This window comes from Microtus oregoni, unplaced genomic scaffold, assembly GCF_018167655.1.
Source record: "Microtus oregoni isolate MIOR12 unplaced genomic scaffold, Mior012 000065F_ref0000479, whole genome shotgun sequence".
Lineage (NCBI taxonomy): Eukaryota > Metazoa > Chordata > Mammalia > Rodentia > Cricetidae > Microtus > Microtus oregoni.
In genome coordinates this window covers 5432028-5450007 of record NW_024543875.1, presented here as the reverse complement: position 1 = coordinate 5450007, position 17980 = coordinate 5432028, and the positions used below count along the sequence as shown (strand labels likewise).

At 50.7% G+C, this 17980-nt stretch overlaps 1 protein-coding gene across 4 annotated transcripts in view; it reads left to right on the top strand.

Moving 5' to 3' along the window:
- The window catches only part of Znf516 (zinc finger protein 516), an 88695-nt gene that overhangs the window by 34963 nt on the left and 35752 nt on the right, over positions 1-17980 (top strand). For all 4 annotated transcript variants that reach the window (XM_041640837.1, XM_041640838.1, XM_041640835.1 and 1 more), the window contains exon 2: positions 11737-13675. In XM_041640837.1, coding sequence (XP_041496771.1) covers positions 11896-13675 — 1780 coding nt within the window. In that variant the 5' untranslated portion in view covers positions 11737-11895. The remainder of the gene's footprint in view (positions 1-11736; positions 13676-17980) is intronic.

Here is a 17980-nt window from a genome sequence, read left to right as displayed (position 1 = left end):
TCCACTAGCACGTGACATTCTCAGATTGTGCTAACACTTATTCTCACATGGGACAGGTACACACACTTAAAATGCAGGCACTCTCTACAGGTGCCTGCATGTTTCATGGCTTCACATGCTCATGCACTGGCAGGAGCATGCGTACCCAGTCACAGCTCACACGCTCATAGCCGTTCTTCACACGTGCATAGTGGCTGGTCTCAAGGTCTATGGTTGGGTCCCAAGTCTCTGTCCTCTGTGGCTCTAGGACCCGCTTCTCTTCTGGGTTCTTCCAGTGGGTGCGATTGCACATGGGCCTCCCTTGGTAAGGACCATGCACAGGCAGTGGCTTGCCCATTAGCACCACCAGAGGAAGGCAGCCTGGGCATCCGTGACCCCCATCACGCTGGCCTTTTGAAAGGTTTCCTTTTAGGTGGCTTTTCTCTAAGGACTTGGGCGCTTCAGGAAGAGCAGCTGCTAGCGGTGCCTGTGTTGTGAGGGAGGTGACCTTTACACGGTTAGCCTGTGTACTGCTCCTTGAGAGGGTGTCCGCAGCACTGATGCTGTGTGGACTGGCAGGGTGGTGAGGGGACCCTCAAGCTTCCCATTGGGAAGGCAGCTTGAAGTGCGGAGGCAGCTTCTTTCTGAAGCCCGGCTCTGGATTCATGTGTTTTGGGAAAGGACATCTTCAGGGTGAAGAAGTCGAATGGTCAGCACCTTTCCATGCACAAGACCCAGTAAGGGGCAGGTTGCAGTGAAACTGTGTGTGTGTGTGTGTGTGTGTGTGTGTGTACATGCACATGCTGATGTGAGCCCTTGTAGAGGCCGGAGGTTAACTTTGATGTCTTCCTCAAATGCTCTTTGCTTTTTGAAACAGTGTCTGTCCTTGCACGTGGAGCTCCCCACTTTGTCCAGGGTCTGTGGTAAGGGGGATCCAGCCATCTTCCTGTCTCTGTCTTCCTCTGCTAGGATTATAGACAACACACTACTGAACCCAACTTTTTTCACATGGATGCTGGGGATCTGAACTCAGGCCCTCGCGCTTGTGTGGCAAGCCCTTTACTGGCTGAGCCGTGCTCTTAGCCCTTGGCTCTGTTTGTGAAAGACGCCCTCCTACTTAGTTTCCTGTAGAGATTTGGGGATGGATTTAGGAAACTACCCTGACTCTGAGAGCATATGGTTTGCGTGTCTTCAGTGGAGATGTCCGGTGAATGAGAGAATGAGGAGTGCGGTTTCCCATTCTACAAGGGAGATTCTTGTCCGCCAGGAACATGTCTACTCTCTGTGTTAACATATAGTTATCATACCGGCTCTCCTGTGAGGACTCGAAGATCTTTGTCTGCTCTCTGTGGTTACACGGATGGGCTGTTCCCTCCTCTGGTGTTCCGTCAACTTAATTCATCAGGGACAAGCCTGATACCTGTGACTTTCCTTTCTGGGGCTTTCCCTTTTGCAGACAGAGCAGGCAGGGCCAGGCCTTACTGCACTGTCTAATGGACACAGACTTAGGGCAGCAAAGTGATTTCTGCAAAGCAAAATCAACTCAGCAGGAAACGAAGCGGGAAGCTGAAAGCAGTGCCATGATACCTGTGGGCAGAAACGGTTTGACCTGGGGCTTTGGCGTAGAGCTGAGAGGCCCACAGCACACATGTGAAGTCACGGTTCCCAGAAGGATGCGTTGAATTGGGTATCTTTGGTTGTATTCTTGCACGGATGTGTGTTGGCTCAGTTAAGACTTTATGTTCAGTACTGGTGATTCACACGAATACACAGTTGGTGCATCATGGGTTGGAAGCCTTGCTGGGGAGAGCCCCCTGAACATGGTCTGCATGCATGGTGTCTCCTTACAGATGAGACCGGCTCATCCTCCTGGAGACAACCCTGCATATTCATCCCGGAGCCCCAGCAGGGAGGAGAGTCTGCAGGCAGAGTGGCTTCTTCTTCTATTGCTTCATGTTTACTGGAGAATCACGTGTGGCAGCTCAAACAGATACTCAGTTTGGCAGACGCCTGGCTTTGGGTTCTTTTAGTCTCCAGTGCCAGGTTTGGCAGGTTAACTGCCCACTGTCTTGCTTCTGTCTTCCGTAGAGAAGAGCATCTCACATAGACAGCTAACAGCATCTCTCCATTCAACAAGTGCCTGTATTGAGTGGTGAGCTTGAATGACTTTCTCTGTTACCAGCTAGGAGTGTGTGGTTGTTCCTACAAACACTCCTACATTAGTCATAGTCACGGACCGCACAGAATCATGCCTGTGAACAGCATGGCCTGTTGAGTATGGCGGAGGTCCAGCAGCTCCACCTCCAGGCCCCACCTTGCCGGATGCAGGATGCTTCCATTTCATCTCTGCCCGTCTCCTAGCAGCACCCTGCACATCTGCTCACAGCATTTGCATTGGACAAATTGGAGAGGAGGAATCCAGGGCTGTGTGTCCCCCTGTGTGCAGGGAGGGAAGTGGTGTCCACTAGATGTGTGCACCACTAAATAACATGTGCTTACAGCAGTCCTGACCTTATGGCAGAGGGGCCGTCCTTATGGAGCCACACGGTTAACGACACGGTTTGGGGTTCTTGGAAAATGTTTGCGAGCCTGACGTGATTGACATGAGCCGGTGACATCCTAAGATACGTGATGTAGCCTTCCGTGTGTCAGCTCCTGCTGCAGGTCCACAGAAAGCACTTCTCTCTAGGTCTGTGTTTGTCAGTCTTCCTAATGCTGCGACCCTGGAATACAGGATGTTGTGGTGACCCCAACCATAAAACTACTTCTGTTGCTACTTCATAACTAACTTTTTTACTGTGGGAAATTGTAATGTAAATATCTGTGCTCCCCCCCATGGACTTAGGTGATCCCATGAAAAACATGTTTGACTCCCCCGCCCCCAGAGGGTTTGTGACCCACACGTTGAGAATCACTGCTCTAGGGGCTCACAGGGTGGAGCTCAACACCTGGAAACTTAAAAAAAAACCAACTTACTTTATGTTCGCTTTCACTAAGAAACTGTTGCTCCCTAGAGCACTGTCTTACTTTTGCGAGGTCAGTGGCCATTCTGTGTACAGCCTTGCCGTCATTTTCATGGAGAACACAGCAGAGCCTTCCAGAAAGTTACGGCAGCATTCGGCTTGCTGAGTCTTTGGTTCCTAGCAAAGAACCACATTTCGTCCCCAATGCTAGAGCTTTCCGCAGCGCCAGTAAACGTGTCTGAAGGTGTATTTTTGGACAGGGAGAGCAGGGTAAATCCCATAAAATGTGACTTCACGTTCTCCTCAGGAATCAGTCTTTGTAAACATTCTCTGAAGGATCACCCTCCTGTAAGGGCTCCGGCTGCTTTGCAGAAGGGCCGTGCATGTCAGTGATAAACCGGGTTGTCGCCACTCTTGGCGGTCGTCAATCTGGAACATTTAAGTGGGTGTAGTGTTTGCACTATATGTTTAGCTAAGCATTTTGGGTAGATCAGTCCTTCGGTGATTTTGGGATATATTGATTGGTGTTTGCATAACGGCAAACAAAATCTTAAGACCTTTTCAGCCGTTTTACCAAAATGTATTTAATTAAGAGCATTGCTTGCTTGCATCAGGTGTCTGAGTTCTTTCTTTGATGTCTGGGAAACTGATTGCGGAGAGCTTGTTTTTGTCATGAGCTGGTAAGGGATTTCTTTTGGCGTGGGGGGTGTCTCCTACACCCTGGCCTGCCTCCTAGGGAAGCTCAGCAGCTTGCTGCAAGTTGTCTTGCTTCCTGCTCCAGCCGTTTGTGACCTTGGTGATGACGGAGGCTGTTCCCCACACCGAAAGACGCTTGAGATAACGTCAGCAGCAGCTGCATGGTGGTCAGGTGAGAGGCTACAGCTAGGGCAGTGTCTGTGAAGTTGGGCAAGCGCCTGTTGTTTGGGGTAAGTGACATAGTCCATTGTGGAAACATTGTAGCGAAAGTGCATTTTACCTCCACTGATAGGAAACGGGCATTTCTGTGAGGTTGCTTGTTTTCACCGCTGACACTTTCTGAAAGAATTTGAAGATGTCTGTTAGACACCAGGGTGGGGAGGGTTCTCTATCAGTCAGCCTCTGTGAGAAATCTCTCAGCCTCCTTTAAACTGGACTATTCCTGAAGTTTCGTGAAGGCTTCCTGATTTCTGACATTGGTTTTAAAGATAGAGGTTTATGGATTTTCATGTTTTTTCAACCCACTCCTCCAGTTTTCAACTCTCCTGAGGTATTTGCAGCATTGGTCTTACTGGTGGTGAGGGAGGATGCCGAAGTCTGAAAGACTGGCCGGTGTCACAGTGCAGAGAGCCCAACTGTCTTAGGGACGCTGTTGGACAAACAGAAGGTGCACCGTCCAGGCTGTCCAGGGAGGGTGCTGGTGCAGGTCTCAGAGCCAGGAAGTGGGGCCCTTCACAGAGACCTCGAGAAGAAGATGACGTTGCTGGAAACTGCTTCAGGCTATAGGCTCTTCCCTGAGGCCACAGTGCTGTCCCGCGTGGCAGGGGAGAGGACAGACACACATGTACTTACTTATCTGGAGAGCCTCGTGGAACAGCCTGGCGCCTGCTGCCCTGGCCGTGCTAGCTTTGAGGTGTTTGCTTTCCTACTGACAAGTCACTGATAAGAGACCCCAAAACTAGCAGATAGTGCACAGCTAGTCCCAGGAATTTGTTAATTTCAGAGCAGCACAGACAGGTAGGTGATCCAGAACTCCAGCCCTGTGTCCTATGAAAGTCTCTGCTTGCTGTCGTGACGGTGGTAGGTAGCGTTAATGAGTAGGGAAAGGTGTCCATTGTTGTTTACTCTTGAGCTTCTCTGGGTGTGACCCTTGACCCTTGGTTCCTCAGCTGTGACTACCAATCTTCATATTAAGGGAAAGAACCCAGAGGTTCTTGCCCCTCTTCTTCTTTTCTTTTCTTAAGACTTATTTATTTGTGTGTGCATGTCCTCAGAGGCCAGAAGAGGGCGCTGGATCTCCTGGAGCTGCAGACAGCTTTGAGTCACTCTGTGGGTGCTAGGAGGACTTGAACCCTGGTCCCCTGCAAGGACAGTAAGTGCTCCCATTTGCTGAGCCATCTCTCAGCCATGCTCTGTTTTGAGACGACCTTTGTCCTGAACAAAGGCTTTCTCCTCAGACTTGCGTCTGGAAGATGGAGTGTTTCTTCTGTTTGGAACAAGGACTTTATTTGGTTTTTTGTTTGTTGAAAGGTAACTTACAGGCAGAGGAATCCCATTTAGACCACATGGTATTTTTACTGTGATCGCATATCGTATTCACTGCCTTGGTCTGAGGTGCAGAACTTGCTAGAAATAGAAAGTCCATGGAGTTATAGACAGTAGAGTGGATGCTTCTCTGTATCTGTGGACTGGTGTGATAAGTACTTGCTTTAATTTGTTTGGGGTTTGCTAAAATTTAAAGGAAAGTCTTGTTGAAGACAACTACATTCTATCCCTCTACCCCTCCTTTCCAAATGAAGCATAGCTGAAGCGCACTGGCATTCAGGTCTTCTGTTAGAATGGAAAGGACTCCTGTTCATAACGGATTCTTGCTGGTCTGAGGACACAGACCCTGCCCTGCGGCCTGCACACTCTGGAACAGTGAATGCATCCCTTCATGGACCTCTGAGAGACCCTAGTCTGGGGACACTGAACCACAATTGTTAATCTGGTGCAGACTGGTTTGTGAGGGAGAGGGACTCTTCATTGTTGTTGGGGACTTTCCCCCATTTGTTCAGATAATACGTGTTTTGTCTGCAGGAGTCAGATAAGCTTGCCCAAGATGTTAATGATGTATTTTAATTCATGGCTCATAATTCTGCAGTGTGACTTGCGAGGCCCTTCCATTGTCTTCGGGAGAACAAGCCCACAGTGTCCTGCGGTACAGACCGGCAGCTCCCACATGGTGTGTGGGGTGTGCTGGGCCCTGCACCCGCTCCAGCTCCTGGAGTTCCCGGAACCGCCCAGAGGCACGCCAAGCATAGCTCCCTGCCATGTCTGCCGCGTCTCCCAGAGCCTCTGTAGACAAGCTTATTACTCTTCAGCCTTCTCTAGGCTAAGCCGCGTTACAAACAGATAGGCGGGTGGGGACATTGCCCTGCCCCTCTGACCCCCTGCAGCCCACGTTCCTGATGCTCTCCTCTGTCCACAGAGGAGGGAGCACACGGCCATGTCCCCACAGCAGGCCTCTAGCACTGGCAGAGACCAGTTCCTCTTAGAAGCCCCGCTTCTTTCTGGGAGAGACTTCAAAAGCACACAGACAAGCACACCTGGCCTTGGGGAGGTCAGAGCTGTGTAGAGCCCGGTGGGGTTAATGAGTGAATTGGAACTGAACGAGTTTTAAACTAGACAGATCTTTGAAGGCAGCAGGCTCTGGCTTCATCTCCAAGCCAGCAGGTCTAACAGAGTTCCAGTCTCACTTCTCAGTGAGCAAGTCAGATGGAGTCTGAGTCCTCTCCCCGTCACAATGGGTCAGATGGAGACCTAGTCTCCCTACCAGCAGGTAAGATGGGGTCTTAGTCTCCCCCCACACACAAGTAGGACAATTGGAGTACTAGTCCCCCCCCCCCAAGCAGTTAAGATGGGGTCCTAGTCTCCCTTCCTAGTAGGTCAGATGGAGCCCCTACTACACCCCCCCCCGGAGGTCAGATGGAGCCCTAGTCCCCCCTCCACCAGGAAGTCATATGGAGCCCTAGTCCCCTCCTAGGAAGTCATATGGGGTTCTAGTCCCCCCACACCAGCAGGCCTGATGGAGCAGGTCCTCATGCACAGAGCCCAGCCACACTGCAGTCTCAGATGCAGTCCCTCAGAAGAGCTTGTCCATGCTCACAAATGGTGCATCACTCCATCTGGGCCTTCTGGAAACATCTCTTGGTCCTCTCAGCGCATGGCAGGCATGCTACCCTCTCTCGCCCTGCCTTGCTCAGTTCCTGTCCGTCCCAGCATGCTCAGCTCATCTAGGACCTCTTCTCATGGCTGCCCTAGATGAGTGCTTGGCAGTTGGGGAGCACGTGATCAGTCCTGGGGTGCTGGGAGTGACTCTGCCTCTTGCATTAGTGCCTCGATCATATTCCATCTTCATGAGCATCTAGGGGTTTACTTTGGGGTGCTTACTCCCCGTATCCATAGAGGGACCCCAGGCGCACTGGTGTCACTGATGCCCAGAGCAGGATGAGTGGGGGTGACGTGCCTGTGCTGTGGGGCTGTAGGGCTCCTCATCAGGAGGATCCATGGTTGGCATGGTGTCCAGAAGGTAACTCTTTCCAGTCTGTGGAGTTTGATACCCAGGCAGTGCAGCTACTTCGCCTGATGGAGCCGGTTGGGTGACCTGGGGAACTGGAGAAACTCTCTGTATGGGGTGTTGCTGCCTGGTGGCCTCAGATCCAGAGAGAGTCACTTACCTACTTATGTCACCTGGGTGATCGAGGGGCAGGAGAAGCTGTTTGGGGTGTGACACTTGGTGCTGTCAGGCCTGGGCAGTGATGTTTATGTAATTTTCTTAAAAGTTCAGTCATCCATTCCCGTTCTCTCCATCTCTGTCATATCTAAGACACATTAATATTTTACTTTCCCCTATTTAACACAGTAAATCTGATTATTCAGCTTTTATAAAATGAAACACACTATTTAGAAATTATAAAATTCTCCCTCCCTCCTTCCATCCCTCCTTCCCTCCCTCATTCCCTCCCTCCCTCTCTCTCTCTCTCTCTCTCTCTCTTTCTGTCTCCCTCCCTCCCTCCCTTCTTCTCTCTTCCCCTCTCTTTGGTTTTTCAAGAAAAGGTTTCTCTTGTCTGTCCTAGAGCTCACACTGTAGACCAGGCTGGCCTCAAACTCAGAGATCTGCCTGCCTCTGCTTCCCAAGTGCTGGGATTAAAGGCGTGCACCACCACCACCCAGCTACAAAGCACTTTCTAGAAAGCAGCTTCACCCTAACTGGTTCTCTGCACCTTGGAGAATCTTGCACATAGAGCAGAAACCCACTGGAAATCTATTTTAATATGCCAGAACAGCCAAAACAATTCGTTAAAGCCTTGCCTGTCTAGTTCTGAGTTTCAGCAGAGGAAAAATGGGTATACGTTGTCCAAAACCAACCTGCAGTGTTTCACGTGCGCTCTGGTGTCCTCACAGCAGCAGAACACACCACCCTATGCTTGTGTGGCTCTGGACACCTCTGTCACCCTCACCTAGGTAGCAAATTAGCATGTATCGACTGGTTACTTGCAGGTTGATGTGTTTTATGTAAATCCCAGCTAGCCAGATGGTGCTGACTGTCTGGTCATAGGGTACCGTGTGTGTGTTTGTGTGTATGTGTGTGTGTGACTGTCTGTTGGGTAAGAATATGGTAGGTAAATCACTGGAGACTGTCCTAGCCGTTGAGGCCTTGGGCTTTAAGGACAGAAGGTTGGTGTGGGTGCTTGGGCAGCCCTGTGGTTGCTTCATCTCGTCGTCAGGGTTCTGAGATCAGTATCTGTGGTCAGTTTTGCAGCTGACATTCTTGATTAATAGCAGTTTGCACCTGTAGCCAGAGGAACACGTATAGTCTGTTGGGTTGGCCCCTAAGGGACCCTGTGAGGGTCTTTGGTGGAATTAGGAGGAACAGTGACCCAGCCTCTGGGTCAGAGCGGCTAGGTCTCCATGCAGCTCCTTAGGTGATAGTGCCTGGTCTCGGCTGTGTGCACCGTGCATTCTGCACTTCATATGACTGCAGTTTCTCTTCAGTGCCATTAGTGCTCAGAAATCCAGCCTGGCTGGTTCTCCTGGGCTTTGTTTCAGGGCTGCTTATTGAGGGCCTGGTGGGCAGTCGGCAGAAGGCTGTACCGTCTGCCCATGGTCCCGAGGCCCTGCTCTGAATGAGTGATGTCTTGCTCATTATAGTGTCTGACTTGATGGCCCTAGGTAGAGCTGTAAGCTAGTTTTGGAGATGGCTAGGTAGAAAATGGCGGCTGCCCACCGCCCGCACCAGTCTCTGAGGGCAGGTGTCCTGCTGTGACGGGTTGGGGTGGTTGGAGTCAGACCAAGCTTTGAGACGATAGGGAGGAGAGAGACGGGCACATGTCAGTGGTTGAGCAGAACAACACAGATCCCTTTCGGTTCTCCGGGTACACACGGCTCTGTCCTGTCATCCCGACGGGGTGGGGTACGGGAGAAGGTGACGGGGAGAGGACAGGACTAGCTGTGCAGTGCTGCCATACAGGCGGGATTCCACACCACGTGTCTGTAGCTGCATGGGTGTCGTCTACAGAGGTAATGTGGGTTATGACATGGGCACTTCAGGCCTTCTTGCTGTAACTGTTCCCTGCAGGCTACCTCTGTGGTCCCTGCTTGCCTTGTGCCTGTCTTTTCCGTGTCTTTCCTGAGGCTGTGGCATGTGACCATATAATTCTCTTGGGTAGCTGGATGGCATTGAACACCCTTGACAGATACGTGTTAGTTAGTATACCGAGTCTGAAATACCTTCAGGTCCATTCACATCCAAGATTTGTTTTCTTCCCCATAATTTATCATTATATAATTCTTTAAATGTACAAGATTTTTATACCCTATTTGGTCCTTAAGTTACATGTAAATAATTATCTGTATTTTTATATTTTCTCATTGAGCATTTTCAGGAGTACTGAAGTAATGTCTGGGAAAAGGTGGTACTTTCTAGGAATTATTTGCCTTTTATATTAATTTATATATAATATACCATTGTAAATAGCAATACAGCCATATAAAACTTCTTGATAAAATTATTTAAATACACTTATCATTGAGACAGGGTCAAGATCACTTGTTTATCCATTTTGAGAAGTTTATATTTTTGCTTTACATTTTGGGCCAGTGAGCTTTGGGCTTTGTCCCTGCTGTTAGGAAGTCTGTGGAGGAGCCAGGAAGGCACGCCTTGCAGGAGGCTGCCAAGCTTGGCCTGCCTATGTTCATTTTGTTGTCCTAGAGATCTGTAGAGGGGGGAGCTGCCCAGCCTGGCCTCATTTAGGTTTCTCGGGGACCTGTAGAGGGCGCTGCCCAGCTTGACTTGCCTGTGCTCATTTGGGTTCCTTCTAGACCTGTAGAGGGCACTGCCCAGCTTGACTTGCCTGTGTTCGTTTGGGTTCCTTCTAGACCTGTAGAGGGCACTGCCCAGCTTGACTTGCCTGTGTTCGTTTGGGTTCCTTCTAGACCTGTAGGGGGTGCTGCCCAGCTTGGCTTGCCTGTGTTCATTTAGGTTCCTTGGAGACCTGTAGGGGGCGCTGTCCAGCTTGGCTTGCCTGTGTTCACTTAGGTTCCATGGAGACCTGTAGGGGTTTTCTCTCCTGCATGTTTAAGCATGTGCTCTGGCAGCAGGCTCTGGAGGGGAAAGCCCTTCCAACAGACGCAGCAGCTGTTCTGTGGCAGGCAGTCATGTCCCGGTCCATCTCACAGTTCCTGCCAGCCCTGGGTGGTCTGGGCTCTCTCCTCATCTCCATCTGTGTTTTAAGGTCACTCTCAGATTTCTACCTTGTGGAGTGTTTGTGGTCATGTGGCACTCAGAATCCCCAGTTCCTGAGAGGATGTCTGGATGATGCTTGCTATATCCAGTGACTTGCAGCAGTGCTCCCTCTATTGGTTGATGGTTTCCTTCTGGGCTTGTCTCAGCAAAAGGGTTCAGGGGATGCCCAGAGCAGGCAAGGAACTGGTACCTAAGGGTCTTTCGAGTGCTTGATTAAGACAGGTGTGAGCACACCACTAAATGAAAACAGAAACTCAGAATGTCATTTGTGTTCTGTAAGATGCTGCATTGTGAAGTGTGTGTGTGTGTGTGTGTGAGTGTGTGTGTGTGTGTGTGTGTGTGTGTGTGTGTGTGTGAGAGAGAGAGAGAGAGAGAGAGAGAGAGAGGGAGGGAGGGAGGGAGGGAGGGTCGGTCTCTGCACCGTATCCCTATCTGCACCGGACATAGGCGGCCAGGGTTGGGTGGCTGTCATGTCGTGGGTAGGACCCAGGGAAGAACCTGTTTCTTATTCTCTGGTGGGTGGATAGGTGTGGAATTGGTGTGATCACACAGTGTGTGAACTTACAAGGGTTGGGTCCCTTTTGGTCATTGTTAGGGCTAGAGTTTGAATCTGACCCATGAGGACACAGTGAGCCAGGAAGGAGACCACACAACCTTTTGGTTGAAGGGGTTCTTCCTGCAATTAGTACTCAGTACCGTGGCTGCGGCTTGGGGTTCCTTGGAACATGGGAGCAAGGAGTCAGGTGGGAAGGAAACTAGGCTGGGCCAGCTAAGCATGGTAGCGTGATCTGTGGCTGTGCTTGTAACTACACAGAGACAGGGGAGCTGCCACAGAGGATCTGGTTGCCGCGGCCTCTGGATTTGGGCGTTCCCGTGTTCCTGGTGGGGGTCTTTGCCTCTCCAGTGGTGAACTCGTGCACTCTTTAGCCCTGAGGCGCAGGGACCGTGGGCTCCAGATTCAGCCGGACTCTGCCTCCATCTTTTACTCTGACCCTCTGCCCTTATTGCTTTACATCCTCTTGTGCAAAAATCTGCATTTCTCCATGCCTGTAAACGGTGTTCTTTAGTTTTTCTGGAAGATTTACTCTTTTGGTGGGGTTGTGGTAGAAGTCACTTACTTTAGCATGAACTTTTAGTTTTAATGATGGGGCAAAGGGCCCGGTGTTCACCTGTGTGCATTTCCATGAACGTCCTTTCTCGTTGGTTGAGGAAGATTTTCATGGTGGAGTATGCAGAGCTGACCACAGGCAATGCTGTGCGCTCGATTACACAGGATGCTGTATTTATGGGGCTTTCCCGTCTCTGTTACAGGTGCTTGCTGCTGTCTGCTACATCCCAGAATATGCACCCACTCATCACAAGTACCTCCCTCCCCTCTGGGCAGCAGGAGCCCCTCTGAAAATGGAGAGATAAGACCCACCTCCGGGCCCTCACGACACAAGGCTGTGCTCTGACACCCGCATCGTCCTAATGGATCGCAGCAGAGAGGCCGAGATGGAGCTGAGGAGGGGATCCAGCCCACCCAGGGCTGGCAGGAGCCATGAGGTGGATGCAGACAAGGCTGCGTGCCACAGCTGCTGCATCTGTGGCAAGAGCTTTCCATTCCAGAGCTCGCTGTCACAGCACATGCGCAAGCACACAGGAGAGAAGCCCTACAAGTGTCCCTACTGTGACCATAGGGCTTCCCAGAAGGGCAACCTCAAGATTCACATCCGCAGCCACCGTACGGGGACTTTGATTCAGGGGCACGAGCCAGAGGCAGGCGAGGCTCAGCTGGGTGAGATGCGTGTCTCCGAGGGCCTGGATGGGTGTGCCAGTCCTACCAAGAGCACCTCAGCCTGCAACCGCATGCTGAACGGGGCTGTGCCGATGGACAACAGCAAGATCCTGCTCAGGAGCAGCCGTAAGGAGGCGGAGGGGGCGGCCGGTGCCCAGGAAGACTCCGAGGCCACGGTGCAGTGTTCCTTCTGTAAGAGCCGGTTTGAACGGAAGAAGGACCTGGAGCTGCACGTGCACCAAGCCCACAAGCCCTTTAAGTGCAGGCTGTGCAGCTTTGTCACCTTACGGGAGGAGTCTCTGCTGAGCCACATCGAGAGGGACCATATCACCGCACAGGTGCCCAACGGCAGCAGCGAGGCCTGTGTGGAAAATGGCAAGCCCGAGCTGAGCCCCGGGGAGTTTCCATGTGAGGTGTGTGGCCAGGCCTTCAGCCAGACCTGGTTCCTGAAGGCTCACATGAAGAAGCACCGGGGCTCCTTCGACCACGGCTGCCACATCTGTGGCCGGAGATTCAAAGAGCCTTGGTTCCTCAAGAACCACATGAAGGCACACGGACCCAAGGCAGGAAGCAAGAACAGGCCCAAGAGTGACCTGGACCCCATTGCCACCATTAACAATGTGGTGCAGGAGGAGGTCATCGTCGCTGGCCTGTCCCTCTATGAGGTCTGCACAAAGTGCGGGAACCTGTTTACAAACCTGGACAGCTTGAATGCCCATAACGCCATACACCGCAAAGTTGAAGCCAGCCGGACACGAGCCCCGGCTGAGGAGGGAGACACAGAGGGCCCCCTGGACACCAAGCAGTTCTTCTTACAGTGCCTGAACCTGACACCATACGTGGCTGGTGACGTGTCCCCCAGCGGGCAGGCTGGGCAGCGGGTGGCCGAGTTGGACCCCGTCAACAGCTATCAGGCCTGGCAGCTAGCCACCAGGGGCAAGGTGGCTGAGCCGGCCGAGTACCTCAAGTACGGGACCTGGGACGAAGCCCTGGCAGGGGATGTAACCTTTGACAAGGACAAGCGTGAATATATCCTGGTGAGCCAGGAGAAACGCAAGCGTGAACAGGATACCCCTACTACTCAGGGCCCTCCCAGGAAGAGGGCCAGTGTACCTGGGGACCCCATGCTTTCTGGCCACCTTGACCCCAGGCCGGCCTCACGTCCCAACCGCAGGGCTGCGGCCACTACTGGCCAGAGCAAGTCCTCCGAGTGCTTCGAGTGCGGCAAGATCTTCCGCACCTACCACCAGATGGTGCTCCACTCCCGTGTGCACCGCCGCGCACGCCGGGACAGGGATCCCGAAGGGGACCGGGCAGTGCGTGCCCGCTGTGGCTCACTCAGCGAGGGGGATTCAGCTTCCCAGCCAAGCAGTCCCGGCTCAGCCTGTGCCATCGCTGACTCTCCAGGCTCTGGGCTGGCCGAGGAGGTGGTGGACGACAGTGGTGAAGAGGCCGTGCCCGAGCCCGCACCAGGTGAGCAGGTGGACGTGGGTGGGTCAGGTTCGAGTAGTCATGGAACCCTTCTCCCAGCCGCCCTTGTACCCACCAGGCAGTCTCGCTGCAGGGACTTGCATCCTCGGGTGCACCTATGCTTTGGTGACCTTGCACCCCACTTCTGTCCTGGCTCAGAGTTCTGTATGCTAGTGAGCATGGATTCGGGCATCCTGCACCTAGTAGTTCTGGAGTTTGCAAAGGTGCAGCTGACACTGTCAGTTCCTCTTCTTTCTCCTTTTTGCTGCTTACCTACAAATGCTGATTAAAGCATACAATTGGCTTCTTGAGTCTATGGTCTCTTCTGGGTGTCTGGAATCTCTAAGGCGTGAATCCTAGACTCCTATGAAATGGCTTTCTCGTCTCTGCATCTGTCAGAACAGAGTTCCCACTATATGTCACAAATATACACACACTTGTGCATGCTCCACATGCACACAGACACTACATATAAGCACTCAAAACATACGCATACTTGTTCATGTGCAAAACATGCGCATACACCTGCACATGTGTCTATCATAGACATACATGACACACATTGCTGGAAACATGTCATAGGTAGCGTGGCCCCCACAAGCTCTGGTATTTGAAGCTAAGTCACCAGGGAGTGGCACTATTTGAAAAGGACTAGAAAGGGTGGTCTTATTGGAGTGGGGTGGCCTTGTAGGAATTGTGTCACTGGGGGTGGGCTTTGAGGTTTCAGAAGCTCATGCCAGGCCTAGGCTCTCTCTCTCCCCGGCCCGTGGCTCAGGATGTAAAGCTCTCAGTTCCAGTGCCATGCCTGCCTGATTGTCACCATGCTCCCGCTATGATGGTAGTGGATGACATCTTTCAACTGTAAGAAAGCCTCAAATCAAATGCTTCCTTTTATAAGAGTTGCTGTGGTTATGGTGTCTCTTCACACAATAGAACAGTGACAAGACATATAGACACTGCAAACACATGTATACAGGCACACATGCATATACATAAACGTGGATAATGTCCATGTGTACACATCACATTCAACATACCATACATCCACAAATATACACTTAGTCTGCACAAACAAACACATACAAATATACATAAATATGGACATGCATACATCATACAGGCATGGAGACACTACACATAGATACCTTAGACACACATATAAAAACACATGCATATACACAAGCTTGCGTGTGCACATACATGCATATATCACACAAATTCAAGGAAACACAAACAGACACAGAAATACACATATTACTTGCTTATGCCCAGTAAGCACACATGCATAAGCACACATAAACATGTACACATCACAACACATGCACAAACATGGTGAGATCATAAACACACAACACTTGTTGATGCATAGTCATACATGCCCACATATCACATATTTAGCATGCACCACACACGCCATGAGCTTGTTCTTGCACGTGCGCGCGCACACACACACACACACACACACACACACACACACCATGCTCGTGTACACACACTTTGCTCTTCTCCTCTTTTAGTGCCAGACATCTGGGTGGAAGACTAACTTAGAATCTCTGTGTAGTTATAATTAATCCCCTTGGATTCAGGTAACCCTGTGGGCTTAGAGACTGTTAATTGGAACAGATTTCTTTTCAGATAGCAGCCATGAAACTGTTTCCAGATCCCTGCCTTGACATTTTCATAATTTTTCCATTTTTAAAATAAATTTTAAGCATTTTGGTGTTGCCTTTGTTGTTTGCTGTGGGCAGCTGCTGTGAAGAGAGGGTGGTGCTCCAGGCGTGGCACCTGTGGCTGCACACAGCCAGCATGCTCTCTTGTCTCACAGTCAGGGACACTGTTGCTTTTACTTGCAGTTGGGCACCCACAGTCAGAGGCGCCCGTGGCAGAGCTGTTGTGTCTGCAGCAGGGAGGAGGGAGGACCTACATGCTCTCCTTAAACAGATGTTACTTTTCCCTGCTCATTATTAGATTTATGCACTGTGCTACATACCCAACTGCTGCACTTCCATCCACCGAGGCCTCAGACCTGCGCACAGAAGCCAGTTCTCGAGCCCTTGGGGAATTCTGTGTGGAGTCTGAGCATCCGCAGGGACTAGAGAACCAGGGCAGCATGCTGCCTGTCACTCTCATTGTTCCTGGAGCTGGTCACTCATCTCGGGGCGGGGTAGGGGAACAGGTGTTGGTGAGAGGGGAGGGCTCATTACCGAGGCTCTTCTGTATTCCTCCGGGCGGTGTAAGGTGCAAAGTCTGATAAGCTGATGGCAGCCCCGGGTTGGCCTTTTTGAACTTTAACCTCTCCCCTTTATTTTGTATACCTATGAATTTTACTGGCAGTGTTCTGATAACACCAACCATTTGTCATGTGCATCTTGAGTAAAATATTAGGGAAGCATTGTATCTTTTTTTCCACCATGAGGAGAAAAATTTGTTTTTGTAGCATTAGGGATCAAACCCATGGCCTCTGATGTGAGGTGAGCACTTCCCAGTGAGTGACCTTGCCAGTGTCTTTATTTTTCGAGACAAGGTCTCATGGAGTAGTGGAGGCAAGTCTTGAACTAACTCTGTACCCAAGCTGGCCTTAAACTTTTCATCCCCGTCTCAGCCTCCTGAGTAGCAGAGGTTACAGGCTTTCACCGCCCCATCAGAGAGGAGAGCTTTGGACTCTAACCCCCATCCTCTGTGAGTCCGTTCTGAGTGTGCTGTCGTCTGTTCGGAGCCAGGCGGCTGCTGAGCAAGATGAGCTTGGCTTTTCAAAGGTTTAAGTAAATACTTAAACACTCATCTCTGTGTGCCTGCTTGTCTGTATTACACCATGCCCACGGAGCCCAGAAGAAGCTATTAGATCTCCTGAAACGAGTTACAAGTGGTCGTGAGCTTGTAGGATGCTAAGGACCGAGCTCTTGTCCTTCCTAAGAATAGTCTGTGCTTTAAGTGCTGAGCCATCTCGGCAGCCGCACTTAAAATCATTTCCCCTTGAGTTTATCAAGTATCAGAGGCCGTTGCCTCCTTTACGGAAGATTGTGAGGATTTCCTCCAGTAAAGTGAGAGAGTGGCTCATATGCCGGCCCTGAACTTACCACGTCCCTGAGGGTGAGCCTGAGCTCCTCCTTCTCTGTCCTTTGCCTGCTCAGTGCGGCCACGGCAGGCGTTCACCTCCACAGCACGTCCATGCATTACTGGGTGTCGAACCCTGAGGGTTTGTGCATGCTGGGCAGACACTCGACCACTCAGCCACATCTCCAGCCAGACTCTTGCTTTAAAAAAAATTAGCTATCTATTATCTGTCTGTCTGTCTATCAAGATATATATGTATATTTTCACATTTTCCTATAAATAGCATGCTGTATTTGATTTTAGCTGTGGGAGCAGAGAGGTGAGGTTGCACCCATTAGAAAGAAGAGAGATGTGTGTCAGTGTCTTTGTGGGAGCATAACAGTGCTGCAGAGTCTTGTAGACCTGCTGATGTCACTTCCTGTGATTCCCAAGGACAGTGTCTTCCCACCTCAATGCCCAGGTTTCTGCTCATAGGAGCACTTGGTGTGTAACTGAGTTATGGGTCTTGGCTGCTCCTGAAGGAGCATCACATGACTCCTCTCACCCTGTTGGGAAGGTCTGCTGAGGCCTTCGGACCAGCTGTTTTTGAAAAGAAACTTTTGAATGCTGGGGTCTGCATGGTGCCCCTTTCTTGATCTCTCTCTCTTTTTTTTTTTTCCCAAACATGCACAGAGCTTTGAAAAATGCTCGCTGTCTTGCTATTAGGATTGCAAGTCTTTAAATAAGCTATTTTATATTCCCATAAGACATCAGTGGAATGTCCAGCTAGTGTTTAGAAATAGTGATGCAGAAGTGAATCTCTTAACGAGAGCCAGCCTAACATGGCTGTGTTGAAACTGACATCCAGATCTCTGTTAATTCCATTAAATACCATTTGCTCTGTAATTTTACCTGAATGGTAGTTTTGACATCAGAGTTTATGTGGGTGCTGCTTTCTGGATCTGCCTGTAGGGGGCTGTCTTGCTCGTGGTGGTTCCTTCTGAACATGAGCTGGACCAGACAGCCAGCATCCCTGATGCATGTATTAGTATGTCATCAACACAAAGAGTTCTGGAAAGCTGCTGAGCAGGGCTGTTGAGAAATGACTCAGCGCAGGTAGAAACTGTATATTTGAAAATCGCAGAAGTTTGTATTTTAATAAAGAGAGGTACAGGGTATGTACTTAACTACCTAAAACCCCAATATTTATACGCACAAACACAGCCAGGAGCTCAGAAAACTGCCATTTATAATGATAGACCTCAGGTCGGTAGG